The sequence below is a fragment of the Jatropha curcas genome, chromosome 5 (assembly GCF_041381405.1).
Source record: "Jatropha curcas cultivar XTBG-Jc1 chromosome 5, XTBG_Jcur_1.0, whole genome shotgun sequence".
Classification (NCBI taxonomy): Eukaryota; Viridiplantae; Streptophyta; class Magnoliopsida; order Malpighiales; family Euphorbiaceae; genus Jatropha; species Jatropha curcas.
The window spans coordinates 18,214,686-18,239,894 of NC_143155.1; the positions used below are offsets into that span (position 1 = coordinate 18,214,686).

The following is a 25,209-nucleotide window of genomic DNA, read 5'->3' on the forward strand; positions in this document are numbered from 1 at the left end:
TCGGACAGAATCAAAACTAGAGCTTCGTTCTCCACCACTGTGAGTAATAATAAATAATGCATATCAACACTGCATTTGCATATCATTTATTTATAAACATTATATTTTTTATTTACATATTTACAATATATTATAAGTATTTTATCATATATATTATGTTACGATCACTATAATTATATTTATATATTGTGCATTTGGATGGAATTGGTGTATTATGATGAATGAAATGTCTGATTATTTGTGCTGTGACTATACTGTGATTTGTTTGTGTGGAATTGGGATGAAGTGGGTCACCATGGGTTTGTGAGAATGGCATATGTGATATGGATCCTGAATATGATATGAAATTTGGCCGGGTAAATGGGAGATCGGCGCCCCCGTGTGCACCTACTGCTATGATCTGTGTGATATGGAAAACCACAGGTTGGTTTCTTTATTGGGCGCACCTGATAATCTAGATTTGATCGCAGCCCGCAGGGTGGCCTCCTGTTGTGAGCGCCTGATGATCTAGATTTGATGGAGACGACCGGGTTATCTCCTGTTGGTATGGAAAAGAATAGAGAGAATGGAAAAACAATGAGAGGGCTGGTCAAGTGAGGATTAGACCGGTCGGCCAGTATGGGAGATCGGCTCCCTGGTGCACATGTGAGAGGATGAGCCATGTGGGAGGACGGCTCATCGGGGGTTTCGGTGACTCCACTGACTAATTTCCACGTGATGTGATTATTTGAAGGTGATATTGTTTGTGGGTGCTGATGTAATGTCATATGATTGACTGTTGTGTGTTCATTCAGTATACTAGGGTGCATTTTGCTTGACTGTATGTGGTGTGTATTATTTATTATTATTCATTGAGTTGCAAAACTCACCCCCCAACAAACCTCCCAGGTACTAGGAAGCAACTGATTCGACTGAAGCTCTGCAATCTTCTCCGCAGAGTTGTAAATGTAAACTTTATATTTCTGTTATTAAATTTTGGATGTATAAATTACTCTATTATCAGATTATTATTGAACTCCGCAGTTATAGGGTTGTGTATTTAAATTGGGTCTTATTGTTAGTACTACGCTATAAATTAATTATTGTGTAATTAGCTGCAGGTGAATCAGTAAGTCCATATTATGATTATGATTTATTATGAACAGGCCCTGGTTAAATTCTATGTATTATTTGAGATTGGGTCAGATGTTTGAAAATTTTTATCAACCTGTATCTTTAAGTCATATGGCTTACTGTTCTGATGAAATTGGGACAGCAAGGTAGATAGATTGGATAATTTAGGCTTACTACGGGCCTCGGGGGCCTTAAGCTTACCTAGGCCCTAGTGCCGGTCCGGCCCACGGAATCGGGTCGTGACACTTTAACATTAAAATTGTAACCAAATTAGGATCTCGACATTTAAATTTTATAATATCTAACCAATTCATCAATCTTTAAAATTGTGAATTTAAGTTGGTTTAAATCGATTTAGATGGTTTGGGTGGTTTGATGAACACCCCTCTACACAAACCAATGTCTATGGTATTTCTAACTCCAAATGTAGCATATTTCAATTTTATTATCATTAAAGTGATTAAAATATTGATAATTTATCTTTAAAACCAAGGGAAAATATCAATTGGCATTACGTGAGGAGTGAGAAGTCTGGATTTTGAATTCTTTCAGCTACAAATGATTTCACCAATTTGTGAATCCAGACTCTATTGTGCCAATAATTTTGTTTTCAGTGCATCGGACCTTCCTGATGAATAAAAAAAAGGCTTGTTGGGTTTGAAATTGTCAATAGCCCAATCCAAACTGTTTACCATTCTCTAGCCCATTCCTCATTCGGCGCGTCCTAACGGAGGAGAAAATAAAGCACTCGTTCAAAGGCGCGAATTTTCGAAGTTTCTTCTACATTTGCATCCTCAAATCCTCATCACTGTACAGTGTGTTGTATCTTTTTGTAAGATCTCACAGCTACTGAGATTAGTCGATGACACAAATTTCTTCCAAATGGGGAAAATGTTAACTGGACGTGAAAGCTTGATCCGATTGGTTGGTAAAAGAAGGCGATTCCTTCCTAATCGTCAATCTTTGCTTTACATTCCCGTTCAGGTAACTTAACTCATCCGATTCTCTATTGGTTTCAGCAATTCGAGAACCAGAAGGTGTAATCGAAATAACAAATTCTAAACTTTGTTTATTATTGTGTTTTGATAAGGATGAGAAGAGATTTTCTGAGAATAAAATGGAGGAAGATGAGAAAAGTCTGCTTAAGATGTCTACTAAAGATTGGGTAGCTTGCCCTGTTTGTGGGAGTAGAGTGCGTGGTGAAGACTGCGTGATTAATTCTCATTTGGGTATACCTTTAAATATATATACATAATTTTGCATCTCATGTCTACTGGATATAAAAAGCAGCATCCTGTCATGATCCTTCAAGCTTGCTAATTATCTAACTGTCTGTTTGGATAAGTAGTCGTTTGAAATGGATTTGAATTTGAGTTTCAAGTGTAAAATCATAAAAAATTAGTTTGGTGCTAAATTTCAAGTACATTATTTCAAGTGACCAGCTATCCAAATGGACCCTAATATTACATATGCAGTGCTTATTTATTCCCCCTTTGTCTAGATGGAATGAACCTTTATATGAATGACATTACCCTAGTGCTTCATTTGCTAAAGTGAGATATGTAAACTACTAATGTTACTTTTACTAGGAAGGCCTTGTTTTTCTGGGGTTTGAATGCTGATAGCTTTATTAGATTATAAGAACCAAACACCCTTCATCTGCCATACGTAGTGATTTCTTTGTATTCCAGCTTACATGTTCAAATTAATGGTGAGCAGATGCGTGCCTGTTGAGTGGGAAGAAACGAAAACGAAAATTGACCCAACGCACCCTTCTCCAGTTGGACTTCTGCTCACATACGAGCAGTGTTGTACAGAATACTGTAATTGACCTGAAGAATTCTGTTGCTGCTCAAGAAAATGACAGCAATCCTTGTCAATTATCATCAAGTACAGAGCCTATTGTTGTCAAAGCTGGTCTAGCTTGTTCAGTTGGGAAGCCTATTGATGAAGATAGAATTAGCTGTCAAGTTGATCCCTCTTCATTGCTCCTGAAAGATGAGGTGCCCACATGTGATCCAATCACAACTTTAGATGACATATCAGAAGTGCTTCTTGAAACTTACATTGTTGGTCGTAGGTTTAGTGTTGAGAAGGACTTAAATCTCGGGGCAAGGATATCTCTTTTGAGAGACCCAGATAATCCTAAGGATCCAAATGCTATCAAGGTGTGTTTCCTTTTTTATTTGCTTTTTACAAATTCTTCAGTTATTTTAGGTGGTGTTACATGGTCTTTTTGTGTCAGGTTCTTTTGGCAGATTCCACACACCCTAAAGTGCTTGGTTTTCTTCCTCGAGAATTAGCTGAACATTTATCTCCTTTAATTGAGAAGTATTCTCTAACATTCAAGGTAACAGTAATTCTGAAGCTGCAGAAGTTTTTGTTAGCTAAACTTGAATGCATTTAGTTTTTTACTTGCATTTCGTAAAATACATACAAAAGCCTCCTACAGTGTTCAAAATACATACAGCATTTGAAGGATGTTGTTCAAATGAGGTTTATATTTGTTCTGAAACACCTATTGTGCAGGATAGTGGGAACGAGTATGCTATATCAGTTTCTTTTCTTCTTCTTTTTCTTCCTTTCTTTCCTAATCTTATTTGCTATAAGTCTTGTACCTCTAGCCTAATACTTACTGAAAAAATAAGCGTTATTGAATGCTATTTGATCTGTAACACATGTGATGCTATAGTTGAGAACTTTATCTGATTAACTTAATAGGCAGTGGACTTAAATATAAATTTCTAAGTGTATGCACAGATTTTTTTAAACCAGTACTCATAGTTGTTGAAAGAAAAAAAAAATGAAATTGCCAACAATTGTCAGACATTTCAAGCTTATTATTGTGAACTGAACTGTCTCAATTCTACATTTAGACTTACTGAATTTTAGTTTTGTCAAATTATATTAGAAATGAATAATAGTCTTATTTTCAGATGTTCATGGTTATCTAGTCACACTGGGATTTTCTGCAGGGACATGTGACTTCTGTTCCAAAACTTTCACTTGATGTTGTTCCAATCCAAATCGTGTGTTGTGAAGTCATATCACATGGTGATAGAGACCGTCATGAAATTGAGGATTTCACACATTTATGGAAAAATCTTCTTCATGTAGTTGAATCTGCAAAGAATTATGCAAGTAGCACAATAAAATATCAGCATAACTTTTGTTTGTTATTGCAAGAAGTTTTGAGAAGCAATACTCACCTTTTCACTGATGATGAGAAAAATTACATGGGTAGTAGCTCCAATAGTTGGTCTCCATATTTCTTCTGGATTTCTATATTTTTTTTTCCTGACAGGTTTCTGATGATATTTTATCGTTATTTGTTGACAGAATCATTTCTTTCTCTTCCAGATGACAGTCAGAGGCTTTTTGTTCGGCTTTATACACGGAAAGGTATTTATTTGTATCCTTTCATTTGAAGTCTTTATCGTGTTTTTCTTTCTTGCTTCCTTGATTTCAGTATATTCTTATTTACTTGAAGCTTGATTTGATTAGCTGGTCAAGGGTGATGGAAGTTAAAACACTCTTGATTTTTGCCAAATGATACTAGGGATCTTACAAATTTTCCTCTTGGTAAATCGATTGTTGGTCATTGGCTGTATTATGTGAAAGGCTGTCCATATGCTACAATTGACAAGGTGATATCTAAAACTCTCCCCCACCCCCGCACCCCTGGCCCACCGCCTCCTGGAGGAAAGTTAAAGTTAGTCCCAAAATTTAGTATTTGTACAGCAATAATCCTTAAGGTTACAAAAGACACATTCAAGCAACAAAAACTATTTCAATATTTTGTCCTGTTGTTAGCCTTCTCTCATGAAAATGTTAGTGAAAATAATAAAGTAATGTCCTATCAATTTGAATGAACTAAATTATATTCTTTCAACCCTTCAAAATAGTTTTAATCTGATTTAGATTAGTTTGTGGATTTGCTAGGTTTTATTGGTTCAAAGCCCAGCTCCAAGTTGAGTTAGACTTGTAGTTTGTGTCTGTTTAAGGCTTTACCATATGATGTGACTCATCTTGCAAGGTGAATAAAATAGCAGTGCTACACATATACTTATTGTTTTGTTGGGCTTGGCTTGGTTCATTAATCAAACTTGATCTTTGGGGCCCTATATCATAAAAGTTTTACGTTTGATTGGGCCTGGCCCGCCGCCAAAATGAACAGGTATAGTTTTAAGTAATCTCTCTCTCCCCTCCAAAAAAAGAGAATAAAAAAAAGAAAAAAAGAAAGAAAAGAAAAGAAAGAGATGATGTTTGATATTATAATAATATCTATAAAACAAATTAATAGTTAGTTTTAACTAAAATCATGTAACTCTTAGTCTACATAGTGCTAAGAATTTGATGTAAACTTATAAAATCAAGGAATATCAAATTATGCAAGATTAAAATTTGTATTTAATAATACATTCAAAATGTATATTTAGAACTTTATGTTTCTCTAAATTTGCAGAAACACTCTGTTTGATATAATTTAAAATAAAAAAATGGTAAACACACAATAGAAAGATTATAATATAAATTCTACAATTTTTTTCAAAATTGTTCATAGTTAAAAAAGAAAAAAAGCTTACCAAAAATTAACGATACGTATTTGAGAGATTGATAATAGGAAAATTGATATGAAACTAAAAAAGAAGATGGAATTAGAAATACTTCCTTTTTTGTTTGTTGATGTTTTAGTCAAGGACCTTATTAAAACTTTTGGGGACTAATTTTAGTCTTAAAATTTCTTTTGCAGTCTATATGACTTTTTTACAAAATGAGTATTGTGGAACATTACTATAATGAATCACTAACAACAGGGGATCCTTTTGAAAGTAAAAAACTTTTTTCTATACGTAGAAATGTATATTCTAATATTTTTGAGGACTATTATTGTGTAAGGCCCTAATTTTTTGGACTAGTTTAACTTCTCCCTTTATTCTTCTTTTCTGTGTGATGTATACATCCCTCATTCACCCCTCAATGTATATTGTTGGTTTCTAGTTTCCTTATCTCTATTATTCTCATTGTAATCTATGATGCACTTTGGGAGACGTCTCTACCTGTCGGCTTACCCTTGTTAAAATGTCGTTTCCCGTGTAAAGTTGTATTTCAAATGCTGTTTCCCTATGTCCGTTTCCACGTTTCCATTCTGGTGTTGTATAGATTGTAATTTTCTCCTAAATTTTAAGATCTTTTTTGAGAGTTAAGACATGTATCAGGATGAATCTGATTTGGGCTCCTAGTGTTCGTGCTTTATTCATATCAATATACATTTATTACCAATAAGTTCTGAGGTTATCATGAAAATTTGATGGGTGTATTGCTTAAAAATATTTCAAGATGCATAATATTTGTATTCTCTTTTCTGTTTGAATTGATTTTCTGTGGATCTCACGCTATCAAGCATTCCACATCTGCTGGCAAGTTAATTTTACCATCTGGTGGATTTTTTTTTTTTCTTCTTCCAATGGTTAAGCAGTAATTGTAACACTTTGAATTTATCACTTATTCTTTGTTGCACTTCTACTGAGTTATTAACATGGAGCTAATATATAAATGAAGTAGTCGTACATCAAGTTATTATTATTCTTGCTTATCTATTGGGCAACATATAGGATTTGTGAGGTGCCAATGGAATTTTTTTTTTTTTGGCTTGATCCAAATTGAAAAAGATGATTTGCATTTGGATTATTCTTTTATATCACGATATTCGAATAATTCACCAACATTTGCTACATTAACCTTAGAGTATTCTCCCCTCAAGTGTAGTAATGATTTGTATTTGGATTATTTTTTTATATCACCGATATTCGAATAATTCACCAACATTTGCTACATTAACCTTAGAGTATTCTCCCCTCAAGTGTAGTAATTTTAATATATTGCTGTTCCTATATTAGGACCATGGTTCCGGGTGTCTAGTATCTCATATCCAGAAGTTACGGATTCTAAGCAGGCAATCAAGGGGCTGTCTGGTATTTTTAGTAATTGGGTAATATTTGTTCTACCTTTAATATGGCCTGCTAAATGAGATCTTTAACATAGGATTTTCTCGGCTTGCAATTGCAGCAGTAGGTTATATTTGTTCCATTGAAGATGCAAAAGAACTACAAAAGAATCAAATGGAAGAGATTTTGAATTTGCTGACTGTTTCTGAGCTGCGTGAAATTACATCCATATTTAAGAAGGTTTGCAGTAATCATATTTTGCTTATTATATGTAGCTATATTCTGTTTCCATTACTTTCTCATACATTCTGCACGCACACATTTTTCAAAAAATAGTATGCATTATGTATTATGTCGCTGAAAAATAAGGATTATGAATGAGCAGATGTTTAAAGATCAACGTAAACAACAAATTTGGAAAATTTTTCCCAGTAAAACTATGCCGCATGGTGGATAGGTACTCGTCCCTGTTCCTAGGCTTGAAGGGGACTCATGAAGCGATCGTGTTGATAGGGCTTGGCCTTTGCTATTGTTGTTGTATGTTGACCTATCACTTGCAAATGTTTTTTCTGGGCTTTGGAATTTAATTTCGAGAATGACATTCTTTTTTAGGACCTTGTTTAGGTAATATAACCAATAGACAATTAGAAGCCATACTTTTGAGAGAGAAAACAAATTGAGATTGTACTTTGATTTAATCAACCAGGAGAAGTAACTTGATCCAAATTCTGCTAGTTATCTCTCTCAAGAGTATCTACCATTTTATCAATCATATTTTCCCCCGGCATGTGTTCCACAAGGTCTTTGATTTATCAAGAAATCTGTTAACAGAACTTATTGCAAGTGAGCAAATTTTCTGCATTTTCTGAAAATTTTCTATTAACTATACTTTTCAAAGATCCAATAAATTATATAAAGTTTAACATTCAATAGACGATGGATTTGCTCAAACAATAAATAACACTCTAAAGTTATTAAGAAAGTTTTGTCCATGTTTGTTGATGTGAAATTTCTTATTTTTATACATTTTTTTGAAGAATCGTCGAAGTTTTTATTTCAAATTGAAGAAGAAAAAGAGTAAAAAGGAAAACTGTAAATTTAAAAATCAACCAAGAGTAGTAACTTGATCCAAATTCTACTAATTATTCACTCTCTAGAGTATCTACCATTTTCTCAAGCATAGTTCCCCCCTGGCATGTGTTCTACAAGGTCTTTAATTCATCACAAAATCTGTTAGCAGAACTTATTGCAGGTGTGCTATTTTCTGCATTTTTCTAAAAAATTTGTTAGTAACTATATGCTATATATTTTTGAAAATATCCAGTAGATAATATAATGTTCATCATATAAACCATGACGTTTCTCAAACACAAATAAAAATCCAAAGTTATGAAGAATTTTTTGTCTTTGTTTGTTAATGTGAAATTTCTTACTTCTATACATTTTTTAATAAATCATTGAAGTGTTTATTTCAAATTGAAGAAGCAAAAGAGTAAAAAGGAAAGTGTAAATTCAAAATTTTTGGGACTAAAATGAAAAGGAATGGATATGTTTAGTGTTGGCTAATAGAGTGTACTGTTTAAGGGATAACTGTGAGTGATATTAAAAGTATTACGACTTGATTAGATGTTATCAAGCTATATGATGTGATTTACAGGAGGTTCTGTTATGGTCCCTTTATGGGTCGGTGAGTTAAAATATCAGGATGAGTGAGGGCAGGTTGGGAAGGTGGAGTGGGTGTTCTCTTTCTGCGACCTATGATTGTAACTAAATTAGATTCGTTAGAGAGAACCTGGATCTCTTGAGTTAAAGCACTCAAAGACTTTGGAATTTTTCTGCCATGAGTGATGAGTGGTAACTGGTGTTATAGCAGTACTCAGCCCAAGATAGCCACTCCATCCATTTAGTTGTAGCAGATTGGGGATTTCTAATTTCTAATTTTTATTTATTTTCTGTTCTATTCTATTGTTATTTCTGTAAAAGAAGTTTGAAGTTGTTGTCCTTGTTCTTAGATGTATGTGGTGATATTGGCCATGTTTGTTTATGTTCCCTAAAATGTAGGAGAATTATTTCTCGTAGAACTATTTCTTTGATCTTTGATGAATGGACAAGTTATGAGAAAAATTTCGGAAGTTGAGTATTTTTAAACTCAAGAGATTGTAGATTCTCTCCAAGTTTGTCATCATATGTAGAAGGAAGAATAATCCCTCTACAACACCCCATCTCAAACTTGACCCTCTACTTCAAAGACCCATATCTAGATCCGAAGCTAGGGACCGAAATGTTGGAACAAATTTTACTTTACGTACTTCATTGTAAGAATGGTTCTACTTTTAGGAGTTCTGATGTTGTTTCAATGTTTGTTTCTTTAAACCATAGTGTATGTTGGATTTTCCTTTAAGCAATTAATTGAGAACAAGAGGCCGCTAGCTAAAAGATGTTTGTAGTAATTCTTAAATGTCGGCTAGGTTCCACCCTTTTGATAAAAAGGGCTTTCTACCCATCTACTTATTTTTTTGTGAAAATTGTTATTAAATTTAATTCTTTAAAATTTTAAGTTTCATTTTCTTAAAAATTTTCTTGTAGTCTCAATAGTTAATTTAGCGCAAAAAAAAAAAAAAAAAAAAAGGAATATTGCCGTCATGTGGATTTTGTCTACAAAATTATATTTGTTTTTCCGTGAATTGTTATCTTAAGTATTGAGAGTGCTACTGTACCAAACATATAGATAAAGATTTATCAAAAATATACTTTGGAAACTTTTTGCCATTTTTTTTTTGTTCAAGTCTACTGCAGTGCCAGCTGACCATTACCAGCATTATTTAAAATCTCGAGTAGAAACCATACTTTAACTGTTTCTCTAGCATTTGTAATGCATAAAAAATAGAGCATTATGGATGGATCCTTGTATTTTTTGTTGTATCCATAGTTTATGCTTGTAAAATGATGAATTGGCTTTTGGTAGCTACACAGTAAGAGATCACAGTGTGGATAGATACAAGTCAAACATCTGTTCTATGTTTTCTAGCTAAGACTTTGTGAATTTAATGTGGAAAAGTATTTTCTTGCTTTTAATTTTCATCAATAGGGACACACACACACACACACACACACACACACACACATATATATATATATATACACACATACAAGATATTATAAACCTATTAGGAATCTAACTCCTAATAGAGTTCTATTTACAACTAATCCTTAACACTCTCCCTCAAGTTAGAGCATAGATGTTAATCATGCCCAACTTGTTACAAAGATAATCCACCCGAGGTCCATTTAGAGCTTTTGTAAAGATTTCACTTGTTTTAACATGCCCTGTAGAGATACACCTTGTTGTATCTTTTTCCGGATGAAATGAAAATCAATCTCGATATGTTTTGTTCGTTCATGGAATACTAGATTTGATGCAATGTGAAGAGCAGCTTGATTATCACACCGTAACTTTGCAGGCAAGGATGACTTGAAGCCAATTTCCTCTAACAACTGACGAATCCAAATTAATTCACAAGCAGATTGTGCCATAACTTGATATTCTGATTCAGCACTCGATTATGAGACTACATTTTGTTTCTTGCTCCTCCACGATATCAAGTTTTCACCTACAAAGACACAATATCCTGAAGTTGATCTTTTATCAACCTTCGAACCTGCCCAATCCGCATTTGAAAAACACTCAATGTCCAAATGCCCATGATTACTGTAAAGCAGGCCACGACCTAGATTACCTTTCAACCTTTCCAATGGATAACAGTAGGAGACGACATAAATTGGCTTAAGAAGCTCACAGAGTAAGCAATATCTGGTCGTGTTACTGTAAGATAATTCAATTTGCCCACTAATCTTCTATATATCTTAGGATCATCAAATAGCTCACCATCAATGGAAAGTTGCAAATTAGGAGTCATTGGAGCACTGCATGGCTTGGCACCCAACTTTCTAGTTTCCTTCAGTAAGTCAAGGACATACTTCCTTTGAGGTAAAAAGATGTCTCTCTTACACTTCGATACTTCAATACCAAAAAACTACTTCAACAATCCTAAGTCTTTTGTCTGGAACTGAGTTTGGAGACATGACTTGAGTGATGTAATGTCGGCTGAATCACTCCCTGTAATAACAATGTCATCAACATAAACCACAAGTAGAATCAAACCAGTCTTAGTACTTCTGAAAAATACAGAATGATCAGAAGTACTCTTTTGCATGCCAAATTAATGTACCACATTGCAAAATCTACCAAACCAAGCTCAAGGACTCTGTTTTAGGCCATAAAGAGATTTTCAAAGTTTACACACTTTACCCGACTCCCCTTTAGCAGCAAAGCCTGGTGGTTGCTCCATGTAAACTTCCTCCTGAAGATCCCCATGAAGAAAGGCATTCTTAACATCCAGCTGATGTAAAGGCCAGTCAAAAGTAGCTGCTAAGGAAATAAATAAACGAACAGAAGACAATTTGGCGACAGGAGAAAAAGTATCAGAATAATCAAGGCCATAAATCTGAAAATAGCCCTTTGCAACTAATTGAGCCTTGAGACGAGCAATAGACCCATCAGGATTCACTTTAACGGTGAAAATCCACTTACAACCAATAGCTTTCTTACCTGCCGGGAGAGGCACAAGATCCCAAGTACCATTAGTATCTAAGGCAGCCATCTCCTCTTTCATTGCTGCACACCAACCAGGATGGGATAAAGCTTGGACAACAGTTTTAGGTATAGAGACAGAGTCTAGGTTACTTAGAAAACAATGAGATGAAGAAGAAAGGTGATCATAATTGACAAAAGAGGAAATAGGATAGGTACACTTGTGTTTACCTTTTCGAAGAGCAATGGGAAGGTCAAGATCTGACTGGGAAGTGGATGGCACAGGCTCAGGTTGAGTGGAGTGAACCGGATCTTCTGTTGAAGCGATAGTTGGAGGAAGTTAGTCAAGAGTTCTTGGTCTCCTGGAATAAACCTATTCAAACGAGGGCGAGCAGATGCTGGTGCAGGAGCGGGAATAGGAGCAGATGCTGTAGCAGGAGCAGGTGCAAGTTCAGGAGTAGGAGCAGGAGCAGGAGAGTTATGAAATTGCTAGATAGTATAAACTAAAAATTCATCATCCTCCCCCTCACTGTTATATATAGAAGAAGGAAAAAAGGAGTAATCTAAAAAAATGTGACATCTGTAGAAATAATATAACGGTCAAGATCGGGAGAGAAACAACGATAACTTTTTTGATGCCGAGAATACCCAAGGAAAACACAGCGAAGGAACTTTGGATCTAATTTGGAAACCTGTGGATGAACATCACGAACAAAACAAGTACAACCAAAAATACGAGGTTCAATGGGGAATAAAAGCTTAGAAGGAAACAAGACATTATAAGGAATTGCACCATTAAGTACAGAAGAAGGCATGTGATTAATAAAAAAACATGCAGTAGAGACAGCGTCGGCCCAAAAATGTTTAGGGACCTTCATTTGGAATAAAAGTGCCCTAGCAACCTCAAGAAGATGTTGATTTTTCCTTTTTGCAACCCCATTTTGGGAAGGATTATCAACACAAGATGTTTGATAGAGAATACCATTCTGTGACATATAAGATTGGAAGGAACTAGATAGATATTCTTTAGCATTATCACTGTGCAATATGCAAACAGAGGTATTAAATTGAGTTTTAATCTCAGCACAAAAGGAACAGAAAATAGAGAATATCTCAGAGCGAGTTTTCATTAAAAATAACCAATTAACACGAGAATAATCATCCACAAACGTTACAAAATACCGAAAGTCAGTTTTAGAAATAACAGGACATGGACCCCAAATATCAGAATGAACTAACTCAAAAAGGGGATGAAACCTGTTTATTGACTCGAGGAACTAAAGGTAAAAGATGATGTTTGGCAAATTGACAAGATTCACATTCTAAAATTGACAAAGACTGAAACTATGGACACAACTTCTTTAAAGTAGACAATGAAGGATGACCCAAACGACAATGAACCTCAAGAGGAGATAGAGCACCGACACAACTCAGAGATAATGAAACATGTTCATCCAGAAGATAAAGGCCACCAGACTCACATCCTCTACCAATAATCCGCTTCGTCAAAAGATCCTGAAACACACAATATGTAGGATAAAATTTAACACAACAATTCAGTATACGAGTAATTTTGCCAACTGACAGTAGATTAAACGAAAACGCGAGACAAGCAAAAAACAAAAGACAATGGAAGAGATGGAATGGGATTGGTAGTGCCAATACATTTGACGGAAGATGTGGACCCATCAGCTAGAGTAACATGATGATTAAATTGTTCAGGCTCTTTTAATGAGGATAAGAGACTAGGGTTACCTGTCATGTGATATGTGCAACCAGAATTAATGACCCACTCTGATGAGGTAGACATAAGACATGAAGGAGTATCTGAATTGGCAACACTAGCAATCAAGGAATCAGTAGACTTAGAAGAACGGTATCTAGAGAGCTCAGCATACTCCGTAGCATAAATTGTTACAGTGTTATCAGAAGAAGTAACTGTAGAATCTTGAGTGGCTGTATTTACCCTTGGTGGCTTATTGATCTGTTTCTTGCAATACCGTTTAGTGTGACCAGGTTCATGGCAATAATGGCATATAAGAATACTTGCCTCTCGAGTAATTGGTCCATTACTACGGTTATTTCCTCCTCTTCCTCTATTTCTTGGCTGCCTAGCTACCTGATTGCGACTCACAAGGGCACTATTATCAGAAGGGGAAGGGGTATGAGAACCCTCAGTATGTAGCAATCTAGCAAAAGTCTCCTGAAGAGAGGTAACATCACTGCCTGAAAGAACTTGTGATTTGGCAATTTCAAAAACCGAAGCAAGACCTACAAGAAAACTCATCACAGCCATTTGTTCTCGCTGGATTTTTTGAACCTTAACATCGGGACTAAAAGGCAATAAAACATTAAGTTCCTCGTAAATCTTCTTAAATTCCATGAAATAAGCTATAAGGGGCTTATCTTGCTGGTTGGCTCGATAAAATCCTTTGCAGACCTCATATACATGAGACAGATTACCTTTTCCCGAATACAAGAATTCAAGATATTCCATTAATTCTTTAACAAACTCACAATGATTGATTAACCCAACCACTTCATTGTCAATAGAATTGCGAATCAGTAGAAAAAACTTAGCATCTTCCCTGAGCTAACGTTGTCTAGTGTCACCAGTTGGTGGATCATCAATTAAATGATCATCTTTTTCAACACTCCGCAGATAAATTCTAATTGTTTTAATCCAATCTAAATAATTAGTTCCTTTCAATTTTTGTTCTGTGATTTTATTCATTGCTAGGATCAATTCAGTAATAGTAGTTTTAGAATCTGTAGGTGCAGGATCCATTATTAATAAAAACTAAACACCCTACCAACAACGCAGAAAGAGATATCCAAAAAAAATAGCCTTTCAATGCAAACAGGAGCGAAAAGTAACCTAAAACGTCAAATTGACAAAACTGAGAATGCCCCTACCAAAACTTCGCCGGATTGGAAAAACAACCACCTGGGTAGACTGCTGACGTGGAAACAAGCTAGAGGACTATTTCCGATCGCTGGAAACAGTCGGACGCGCCGGCGTGTGGTACTGTAGCAGAAAACAGAATCAGCGCGTGAGGCCCACGCACAAGGAATCCAGTGACCGGACTTGGAGGGAACATCGGTCGGCAGCTGGAGAAGCTTCTGAGGTGGGCGGTGAGACAAAACAGTGACCCTAGAACGGTCACCAAAACTAACAGCCTCCGAAATTTCAACGGAAACGGAAAAAAAAGTTTAACGAGCTAAAAGGCTCTGATACCATGTGAATTTAATGTGGAAAAGTATTTTCTTGCTTTTAATTTTCATCAATAGGGACACATATATATATATATACACATACAAAATACTATAAACCTATTAGAAATCTAACTTCTAACAGAGTTCTATTTACATCTAATCCTTAACAGACTTCTTTCATGGTGTATGGACATACCAATTGTGTTCAAATTTTCATTTATCTGTTGAGTTTTAAGCAAGTTTCTTGAACAGCTATTCTTTGACTTTCATGCAATCGGTGAATATTGGGGTTCAATTTTAAAGAAGAATTTAGACTAGTTTTATGGGGTTAACTTGGGGTTAAGGCAAGAAGAGAACTTAATAGCTGTTTTTAGAATCTGTAAACAGGCATTTGTGTCACTGCAGTGGGAAGCTTTTGAAGAAAGAAGGAAAAGGAAGAAGGAAGGAAATACAAGGAAAACATGCCCATCCAAATACTTAAACTGATCTTCCATGTCATTGATCAAAAGCTAAAAAAATAATTAATAAATAACATAAGTACTTGTAATACAATCCTATTCCTAATTACAATCTTAAATACCATTCTTTTTTTGACGCGGGACAAAGGTTCAATTTTACTCATATGAAATTAATGTCAAATTTTCAAGGTAGAATTCTGAGATAATAAACACTATGTTGTATGTTCTGATAAGTCTATTTTCCTGGTTGTGTAACCAGAAATTTCATTCTATTTGGTTGACCTTTGGGACTCTTATTCTTTCCTTTCAATACTCTTTTATTGTATCCACAACATTATTGGTGTTTGGGCTAGCTAGCTACCCTTGTCCTTTTATGATAATCCAAAACTAGGACAAAGCCAATTCTAAAGAGGAAGGGAACATAACTTACTTCTGAAGGCCTAATGCATAACATTTGTTCCCACAGTTTATGTAATTACAATATCGTCTAAATGCATATCTTACCTGCTACATAGTTTCTATGTCTCATCTTTAAATGCTAAGAGCTAGAACAACATTAAGTTTACCATATCATCTGTTAGAAGATTGTAGACCATAGGATGGTCTCTTTCAAACACATTGTAAGAATTTGCCTGCGCAAGAGGTTTTTCCATGTATACCTTATCATCAAGATTACCATTTAAAAAGGCATTATTTCATGCAATTGATATTTAGCCATCCGTTAGTGTAGCTAGAAAAATAAAAAAGCCTTACAAATGTGACTGATCACTAAAAATATCTGAGTAATCAAGACTATGCACTTTGTTATAAACTTTTGTTGCTCATTACGATAATCTAGGATGAAAGCATCCTATAAAATTTAACATTTTCCCAATCAAAGAAAAAGAATATTAATAACGGTAATGATAATTTATTATTACGATAGAACTGTTAACTTATGTTTGTAGTTGTAAAACTTGGGGAACTTCTGATTTGATACTAGCTTATTACATTTCTAGAGAAAGATTTTTATTTCGCCCGTCTGCCTTTTTGTGTTTATTATTTGTTGAATGGATGTTAAGTATTGGCTATTAACAACTCAATTTGAACACTAAAGTAGAAATTGAATCATAAAATCTCTTCATTTGTGCTGCAATTGTTAGAGTGTAACTTGGTGCATGGAACATGATTATTGGTTGTTGGCACAACCTTCTGATTGAAATATGCTTCTCAACTTCCTAATTTGATTTGAATTTACCGTTTATTAGGGATTCATAGGAGTAACTTGCTGCCCATGTATAACTTATTATATAGGCACTAGCATTTAGGGATTCGGTGCTTGTAGAGGCCGTTAGTTTCTGCTGAATAGTATGCAAGATAGGTGAGAGAGTGGGCGTACAAGGGATATGATATTGGATTGGATTTGGGGTCGTGAAGTTGATGGATTTATGAGATTTTTCTCTGATGGGCTTCTTATTTCTTTTTTGTTATTTGATATGTTTAGAATGGCACCCATGGTACAAGAAAGCAGGATCTTATTGCATCTCTTTTATCCCCCTATGAAGATAGAATATGGTACAAGCAAATCTTATCAAAGAAATGTTCTGCTTCATGTTTTGGTATGTGAGAATTTAAATTTCAATCTTTCCTTTTGGTTTCCATTTTTGCAGCTTATTCCTGGAAAATTTAATTTTTGATAGAACTGGACTGTGTATCAAGATATCTTCAAAAGCTGAATCACTTTTCTGGCGTGCTGAGGTCCTTTCATGACTTCCAGTCCTTAAAAAACTCCCAATGGAAATCAGACAAGCATCTAGGTCTGATTTACATTTAGGGTTTCTCTAAATTTTGTTTGATGTGCAGAGACTTTTCTTCCTGAATGGAGAACAGAATCTATCATCATTTCTACTAGTTGATTTGGGGGTCGTCAAGTATCCATCTTACAGCTGCATTATCTCTGAACAGATTTTCTCAACCCGAAGTAACCTGCTAGCTTATGAAGAGGTTATATTTTTATGCAAAAGTGCTGTTAATCTTTTGTTCAATTTTATTTTTTGTAATGGTTGTGTAACACAGGCAATTGAAGTGGCACAAATAATGGATGAGTCTCTTGAGCAAAACGACAATGAATTGGTCTTAACATGCATAAGGATAGCTGACTCCCGTATGTCCAACCATACTGTAAAAGCAACACAGTCCATGTCCTCTGAATCAGCAGCTATATTTCTTTCATATTTTTCAGCATCATGGGTATACTCAAAAGTGGTCTTGCTAGGAATCTCCTTTCTTGAGTCTGAGCGTAGGTATGGAACTTATCATTTTGTCATTGCTTGCTAATGTTTGCCTTGCATCTCGGACAGAGCAAGAGGGAGAGCAAGAGAGACCTCTCATTTTCACTTGTTGTTTGGGTTTTCTCAAACAAGTTCTATGGTTGGCATCCCCAAGACAGAACTCATCATTCTATACATGTTCTATGTTTACTTTCATACTCATGATTTTATCTCTATCATCCACAAAAATAAATAGGAAAAACTCATTTCCAAGCCCTGGAACTTGTCACATTTTATCTATTGAGCTGCTTCTATTTCTCCACATTAAACCATTGAACTTGATATACATTGACGACGTATTTGATAGCAAAAGTAAAATTCATGAGAAATTTAGTATTGGCAGTTCAAGAATTACAAAGAAATTGCATTTATAGATGAAACTTTAAAAGTTTAGGGCAACAAGATGAGTTTTTCCTTTTCTGTACTTCCAGTAATTTCCATGGAGAGAAAATTATGATTTTAATGTTTTTAACCATACATAATTTTTTTCATGAATTGTACTTTTGCCATAGAAACAAGAGTTTTTCCTTTTTTGTAGCTTTAGTAATTTATATGGTGAAGAATAGTGCAATTTGTTTTTGGGGCCATTTGGATAGCTCGTGATCTGAAATGATTGAGTATTTGGATGTTAGCATCATCGGTATTTTTTATGATTTACACTTTAAACTCAAATGTAAATTTACATTCATCTCAAATAACCATCTATCCAGATGGACCATTAATGTTTTTTAAATAGTCGTTAATAAATTTTTTCGTGAATTTTACTTTGTACAAAAAAAAAAAAAAAAGAATCTAATTTGCACTTTAATAAAAGTTTGAGGGCTTAATAAACAAAGCATGAAAAGTTTGGGGCCTCCAAGATGGTTTGAAATAAATAAGAAGGATCTCATTCCCATAATAACCTTTCTCAAGAAATATACTTCAGGTAAAAAAAAAAAAAAAATTTACAGCTCATTATTATATTCTTAAATTCCTTGCATTAAAAAGGGATTTTCCAGGCACTGTCTACCCACTTGAAGTAATTTGTCCTTCTTAGGTACAAGGATGCAGTAAAGTTGCTAGAGGAATTGCTTGCTTGCTTTCCTTGTGATGGAAGGCGAGGTTATTGGACACTAAGATTGTCCATTGATCTGGAGCACATGGGCTGTTGCAATGAGAGCCTTTCAGTTGCTGAACATGGTTTATTGGATCAATGGGTACGTGCTGGCTCAAGGATGGCATTGCAGAAGCGAGTTCTTCGCCTGGGAAAACCTCCAAGGCGCTGGAGACTTCCTAGCTTCTCAGATTCTGTTAGGAGGAAGGTTAAGGAGGTAATTATTTGGTTATTTTCTTTATGGATTTTAAGACTCAGGGATGCTAATGATTAATGAAACTTCTAATCAACCTATAATGTCATTTTGACGATAGTAATTTTCATGTTCCACAACTATCAACTTAGGTTCATATTCAGGGGAGACCATTGAATTGTGAAATCGGCAAGAAGAGCAGGTTCTACGGAGAAGATGGGGAACAGTGTGGAGTCGAGCAGCTTGCTTTGCAATATTATGCTGGTGAAGGAGGTGGATGGCATGGTGTTCATGCTGAGAGTGGCATTTGGTTGACAATTTTTGCCCTTCTTATGTGGGACATTATATTTTCCGATGTACCGAATGTCTTCCGGAACAGATTTCAGGTATGCGTTTGTACTTTATCCGAAAAGCTCTAATCTTTTTGCATGTTTCAGGAGCAAAGTATTGCTGTTTGGAAATTTTATGCACACATAAAATTAGCATTTGTCGTTTTGTAAGTGAAATTCTTTGTATATATATTAGAAAAAAAAAGAATTATTTGTGGAAAAAGAAGTTTACCTTGGAGTCCAAAGATTCCCTTGCAGAAGAACTTAATATAATACAACTAATAACAAGAACATAAAAACCAAACTAAAGTTAATGCCTTCAAATCAAGTTGGATAATACTTGATAAAATCCCCTTAATCCTTGTTAGTTTTGGAAGCACATGACCACATAGAAGCCAAAAACAGCTCCTCTAAAAGAATAACTCTGTTCTTGAAAGCAAATGCATTCTATCCGAAGGCATAAAAACAATGTTTAGGAATGACCTGTACGTTTATTTGTTTGAGTCAGTTGGGATAGTATGTTAACTGTGATTTTGAGTGTACTTGATATAATCAAGCGGTCGCGGGTGGTGATGTTGGAATTTCAATGTTCACCCAGGGCTAGGTGGTGACACCGGTTGGCTAGGAAAAAAAACCTAGCACACAGCCAACATAGCACAAAGCTAACTCATCATGGGTGCAGGGACTGCGGAGCGTGGTGGGTTGTTAGGATCCTAGTTGCAAGATAAGACATAGGAATTGTCTTGGATACCACAATGGAAGTATGGGCTTTCAGACTTCACTGTGGGGTTTATATGAACTTGGACTGGCCAACATTAACGGCTTGCTTTTGAGATATAATTCTTTCAAAGCCATAATATGAGATGAGATTGATTCTGCAGTTTTTGTCCACAAGAATAGCAATATAAATGGCTAAGGAATTGTATTCTCCACTACCTATTTCTTCTAACCTCCTCTCCTTTCCTTCATCTTCCCTTCTGCCAAACAAGAGTTAGGCTGCTATATTTCAGGTCCTAACAGACAACGAAAATTCCAAAGAACTTGAGCACCTTTTCTGCCACCATAATCTCTCCTTTTTAAACTAGCTAAAAGATTTTGAATGGACAACCAGTATACTAAAAGTATGACTCCGAACTGCTCAAGCCACCTCATAAATGAAACCAAGTCTTGATGCTGTTAACACATTAAAAGCGAATTGGATGGCATGGCCTTATTAGACCATTTTCTTTTTCTTTTCAGCATTTTTTCCCTGCAAAAGATCATTAGAGCTTATCTTTGGAGAATTACAGAACAAAGGAGTCTGTGTCCTTACCTTGAGCAGTACTCAACCTTTCCAGATCTTGAGGACATATAAGGCATGAAGGGAAAGATCTACTAGAGAATTTCCACAGCAATCCATAAGCTAAAGCCTTCTATCTGCTTTAAAAAGCAACTTAACTGAATTCGACAAAACATGTAACAAAGATATGGAATATACATTCAGATTTGTATACAAGTAAATATTTCAAGAGAAAAAATCGTTACCATGAGCAAAAAAATTGGGAGACGCAGGGGGCGGGGGGCGGCGGCGTGATGCACTGCACAAGAAATTGAAGATGAGGAAATAAAATATGGGATCCAACTTCAGTTTTTAATTTAACTGAGTATGTAGGTGTGTTTCTGTGGGCTTCTTATGGACAATGGAGGACTTAGAACCTAGACAGGGACAAATGTTTATGCTTCCAGAAAGTAAAAACAAAACTTGAATTGTTTTTTATGGATTTTTAGTGACAATTTATTATTATCTAACAGTTTTTCTATGTTTGCAATCATGTTTATTGCACAATTTGACGATATTGTAAAAAACATATCTTCTAGTAAAACATAAAATTAAGGGGCTAAAATTGTGGTCCTGACTTAAGGGCACCTTTCCAGGTACCAATTAGGGCTTTAAATATGGTTGAATACATCATTTGCCCCCTAAACTTATGTCAAAAAGTCTTGTGGCTTCTTCTACTTTCAAAATGACCTTGTGGCTTCTTAAAGTTGTAAATTTATTACCATTGCATACTTATTAATCCAGTTAGCAAAGCCAATGGATTACAAACTCTAAAGGGCGTGTGAGACTTTAAAAAAACTTACACATGCCAACATTAATTAATTAAATATTATTTTTCTATCATTAAATTAATTAAAATAATATTATATCTTTACCTTCTTTCTCTCCTCTTTTCATTCTATCAATACTATGTTTCTCTCTCCTCCTCCTTTTCTACAGATTCAAACCTACACTTTATTCTAAACCTAAGCTTTACTAATTAGCCAAAGAAAATTTTAAAAAAGAAACATGAATAACCTAGTACTTCCATTCAAATTTTTTTAATTACTGAAAAAACAAAAGCTTACAAAATTTTTTGTTTTTTTGTTCATTCTCCTACCTATTTGCAGAAAATGTTTACCCTTTGAAGCTCTATTGAAACCTGAATACATTCTGATGCGTTGCAAAATCACATATCATTCACTTTCAGAGTATATGCTATCACTATACTTCAGGAGCTTAGTTTTTTGTATTGTATTATTCTTTTATGAAATTCTTTCTTTTCCTAATAATTTTCTTTTTAATTTTCAAGTGATGCTTGTGTTTTTTAAATGAATTCATCGGACACGAATAGATGCCTAAAGTTTTCATTGAATTGGACACAAATAGTTTCCACTTCTTTTCATGTCCTAAACATACAGTGTTTTTAAAGAATAATATCACAGATGAAGAAGCAAGCCAGTGGATTTGTAGTGTTGGTGGTCCACTACAATGAATAAAGAAAAAAGAAAAATAAATCTTTTTGACTCTATTTTTTACAAGCCAACATTTATTTTTGCACATCAGTGCGTTTGAAATTCATGCGTTTTTGTTTACTTGGATGGTGTTTAATAGTAGCAAATTTACAACTTCAACGGGCCACAAGGTCATTTTCAAAGTAAATGGGGCCACAAGACTTTTTTGCGCAAGTCCAGGGTGCAAATGATGTATTCAGCCTTTTAAATATTGATAAGTTACATGGCTGGCCCTGCTGATATGATATTCCCCATTGTGATACAGCTCATTGTAAATCATTTTTCTAAATGAAATTTCATAATAAGACAGAAGATTGTGATGATATTTAGCTGAATTGCTCATTTAATATTTGTTCGAGTTACTTTGCTAATTTTGAAAACTATTCACTATATTGTATCCGATTCAATCCTTAGTGGTTTGATTCTACCCAATTCTGTTATATGGTTTCCAGTTCTCAAACAGCTTCTGATGTTGTTATTTAAAACTCTGATCCAACCTCCTTAGAATCTCTGGAACTCTGGATCCCATATATTAGCACTTTGGTTAGGATTACCACTTAAAGAGACATCTAAGTAATTCCAAGGTCATTCCAACATCATACAATTTGATCTAGTTGGTAAACTTGCAAACTCTTCTTGAGACAAATTGATGCATGCCAAACCACTCATAGACATTAACTTTAACCTCTGACATCTCAATACATTGAACAATGTTAGAAGATAAAACTCTCCCCTTATAAACTGTATCCATCTGCAAATTTGCAACTGATGTGTGGTAAATTCAGACTGCAACTTCTGTCAAACATTTTCAATGTCTTACAATCATTTTGTGCTCAAAATGAAAGCATCAACAGCAAGACTGATAATAAAAAAGTCTCTTCTAGAAGTATGAAACAAATAGTTAGGCTGTTCCCTGATGATGGCTGGAGAAATGGAAAATGTCAAACGCCCATGTCTGCTAAAGAGAGAAAGGAATTCAGACTTTACATTCTCAGGCCAAATCTCATGTGTCCTCTTTCAACAATCTATCATATTTTTTTAGGGCATCTGCTAGTTGAAATTCAAAACAAAATGGGTCATCAAGACAGAAAGCGTGAAAGTTCTTTATGGAAATAGAAACCATTTCGAGGAATTTCTGACTAGTAAATTATTTCATACTTGCACTGCTTTTACCTTGTCTGCCAATCTATGGAACATAAACAAGGATTTATTGCTTGTTTATTCATAATTTATAAAGCATGATTCCTGTGTCAGCCCTATCTGAGAAGCAGAATGAATTCTTTTGTTAGTAATTTCATCTCACAGTTGTTGTAAGGATAGTTCTTGATGCAACTAAGTAGACATATTTATTTATTCGTGCTAATATTTAACAGAGTATATATACGGGCACTTCCTCTTTTTTTTTTTTTTTTTTTTTTTTGTTTAAATATGATTTAAGAAGAAAAATAAAGAACATTTCATTTTGCAGACTGCTCCCTTGGATTTGGAGACTGATGGCTTCTATCCAGTGAGAAAGACCCTTATAGAATCTCACTTGCAGAAAATCCAAGGTGGTATGGCTGAGGAGATCATCATTACATCGTGGGAATTGCATTCAGGAACAGCTTGTAAGGGAGTTAACTGGAACCGACATTCTCTCTCTGAACTCAGGGCTGCCGTTACCTGCATTGGGGGCCCTTGTTTGGCCTCACTCTGTCTCCATCTTGCCCAAGATTATCGAAGTTGGTCCAGTGGAATGCCTGATTTGTTGCTATGGCGCTTCAATGGAGAATACAAAGGTGAAGCCAAGCTTGTTGAAGTCAAAGGCCCCAAGGATCGTCTATCTGAACAGCAGCATGCATGGCTATTGCTATTAATGGATTGTGGATTCAACACAGAAGTTTGTAAAGTAAGCCCTTTGCCATAGGTCTCAAGACATCATATTGCTACATCTGTATAGAATTTAATGCTTCACGGAAATTTACGCGAGCAATTGGATTGAAGATCATTCAGAAATGGTTTTAATTTGGTGTTTTTACTCCACTTCTGCGATTAAACTCACCATTAGATAGATGATTGATCTCGAGCGTGAAACTCCCTTTTGGGATTCCCTAACAGGGATTCAAAAAGGAGTTTTCCCTTGACTGCACATATGCAGAAAGAGGGTCATGCTTTGTATTTTTATGTAGATAGGCTTGATTTCTTCGGACTCCAGTCTGTAGCCAATATTGCAAAGAATCCTAAACATTCACCTTTCAATTTTAAAGGAAGGTAAGCATTAAAAGGAGCCCCATGATAGCAATTTAAAATGCCAGTCTTCATGTAAAGGGTTGGATCATGAAGTGCCATTTAGCTCGGACTTGATTCTTGCAGGTAAATTACCAGCTCTTGGATGTCTTGACTCTGCATTTATGTGATGGACATGACTCATTTGATAACATTACCTCAAAATTGATCTTGCTTCCACCATTGTTCTTGAATGCCTATAATTGGCTTCTGTTCAAAAACAACCTTCAGTTTGAATTGGAATATTTCTGTTTGTTTGAAATAAATTTCCAAATACTGAATATAACTGACATAGAATAGAAGAGCCTAAGTGAGATTTATAATTGGTTTGTTTTCAAACTGTACTTGGCCTATACTCTTATCTATTTGGGGAATTGGTTTCTTTGCCACCTCCCTCTCTTCCTCTTCAGAATGAATAAAGGAAGGTTGGGGGAGTTAGACTACTGATAATGTAGGTCTGATACACGTTTCCTACTAAGATGAGACAATGCCCAACTGTAAATTAGTAAGAGATTGGTACGTCCTGAGCAAAATTAGTAAATATGCATTTGATCAAAGATAAAGAAAACAATAAGAGAGAGTGAGAAAGACACAAAGAATGAGTTAAGGGGATATAATTCATAGCTGTCTAGGGTTGTAAATGAGACAAGCCGCTCTAAGGCTTGGCTTGGTAAAAACTTATTTGATCAGCTTATTAACTTATGAGCTAGTTTTATCAAGCTAAGCTTAAGAGCCAGCTTGTGCTAGCTTTATTAAGCTAGCCAAAATCAATTACACCTGCAGTGCGTGAGCTTTAGTAAGCTAGCCAAAATCAATTAAACCTGCGGTAAAATGACGTATTTTTCGTTTGATAGATTTCGAGCTCCTTTCATTTATGGTTATC

At 35.1% G+C, this 25,209-nt stretch overlaps 1 protein-coding gene and 1 long non-coding RNA gene across 5 annotated transcripts; one reads left to right on the plus strand and one right to left on the minus strand.

Moving 5' to 3' along the window:
- Positions 1-1,626: 1,626 nt before the first annotated feature.
- On the plus strand, positions 1,627-24,367 carry LOC105634358 (zinc ion binding/nucleic acid binding/hydrolase). 4 transcript variants are annotated; one of them, XM_089721254.1, is made up of 15 exons: positions 1,627-2,097; positions 2,204-2,342; positions 2,833-3,281; positions 3,359-3,463; positions 4,089-4,353; positions 4,453-4,515; positions 7,014-7,088; positions 7,183-7,301; positions 16,810-16,880; positions 16,976-17,063; positions 17,169-17,309; positions 17,382-17,608; positions 18,672-18,945; positions 19,074-19,307; positions 20,490-20,896. In XM_089721254.1, exons 1-15 carry the CDS (start codon positions 1,996-1,998, stop codon positions 20,514-20,516), a joined length of 2,379 nt encoding a protein of 792 aa, XP_089577380.1. In that variant the 5' UTR covers positions 1,627-1,995; the 3' UTR covers positions 20,517-20,896. The 4 variants fall into 4 exon arrangements, with proteins under 4 accessions (XP_089577380.1, XP_089577378.1, XP_089577379.1 ...); XM_089721252.1 differs by lacking the exon at positions 20,490-20,896 and adding an exon at positions 23,530-24,367 and having other exon boundaries at positions 1,654-2,097; positions 7,186-7,301; XM_089721253.1 differs by lacking the exon at positions 20,490-20,896 and adding an exon at positions 23,530-24,367 and having other exon boundaries at positions 1,654-2,097; positions 4,474-4,515.
- Positions 20,490-21,947, minus strand: LOC149496314 (uncharacterized). Its single transcript, XR_016320861.1, has 2 exons — positions 20,775-21,947; positions 20,490-20,666 (listed from the first exon to the last, which is right to left on the minus strand). It is a non-coding gene; the product is annotated as an uncharacterized LOC149496314 (long non-coding RNA).
- Positions 24,368-25,209: the final 842 nt, after the last annotated feature.

Excerpts from the sequence above, each read along its gene's own strand:
- LOC105634358 (XM_089721251.1), top strand. The coding sequence starts at position 1,996 with ATGGGGAAAATGTTAACTGGACGTGAAAGCTTGATCCGATTGGTTGGT. Across the intron at positions 3,282-3,358 it reads AGGATCCAAATGCTATCAAG|GTTCTTTTGGCAGATTCCAC; the intron begins GTGTGTTTCCTT and ends TTTTTGTGTCAG. Across the intron at positions 3,464-4,088 it reads AGTATTCTCTAACATTCAAG|GGACATGTGACTTCTGTTCC; the intron begins GTAACAGTAATT and ends GATTTTCTGCAG.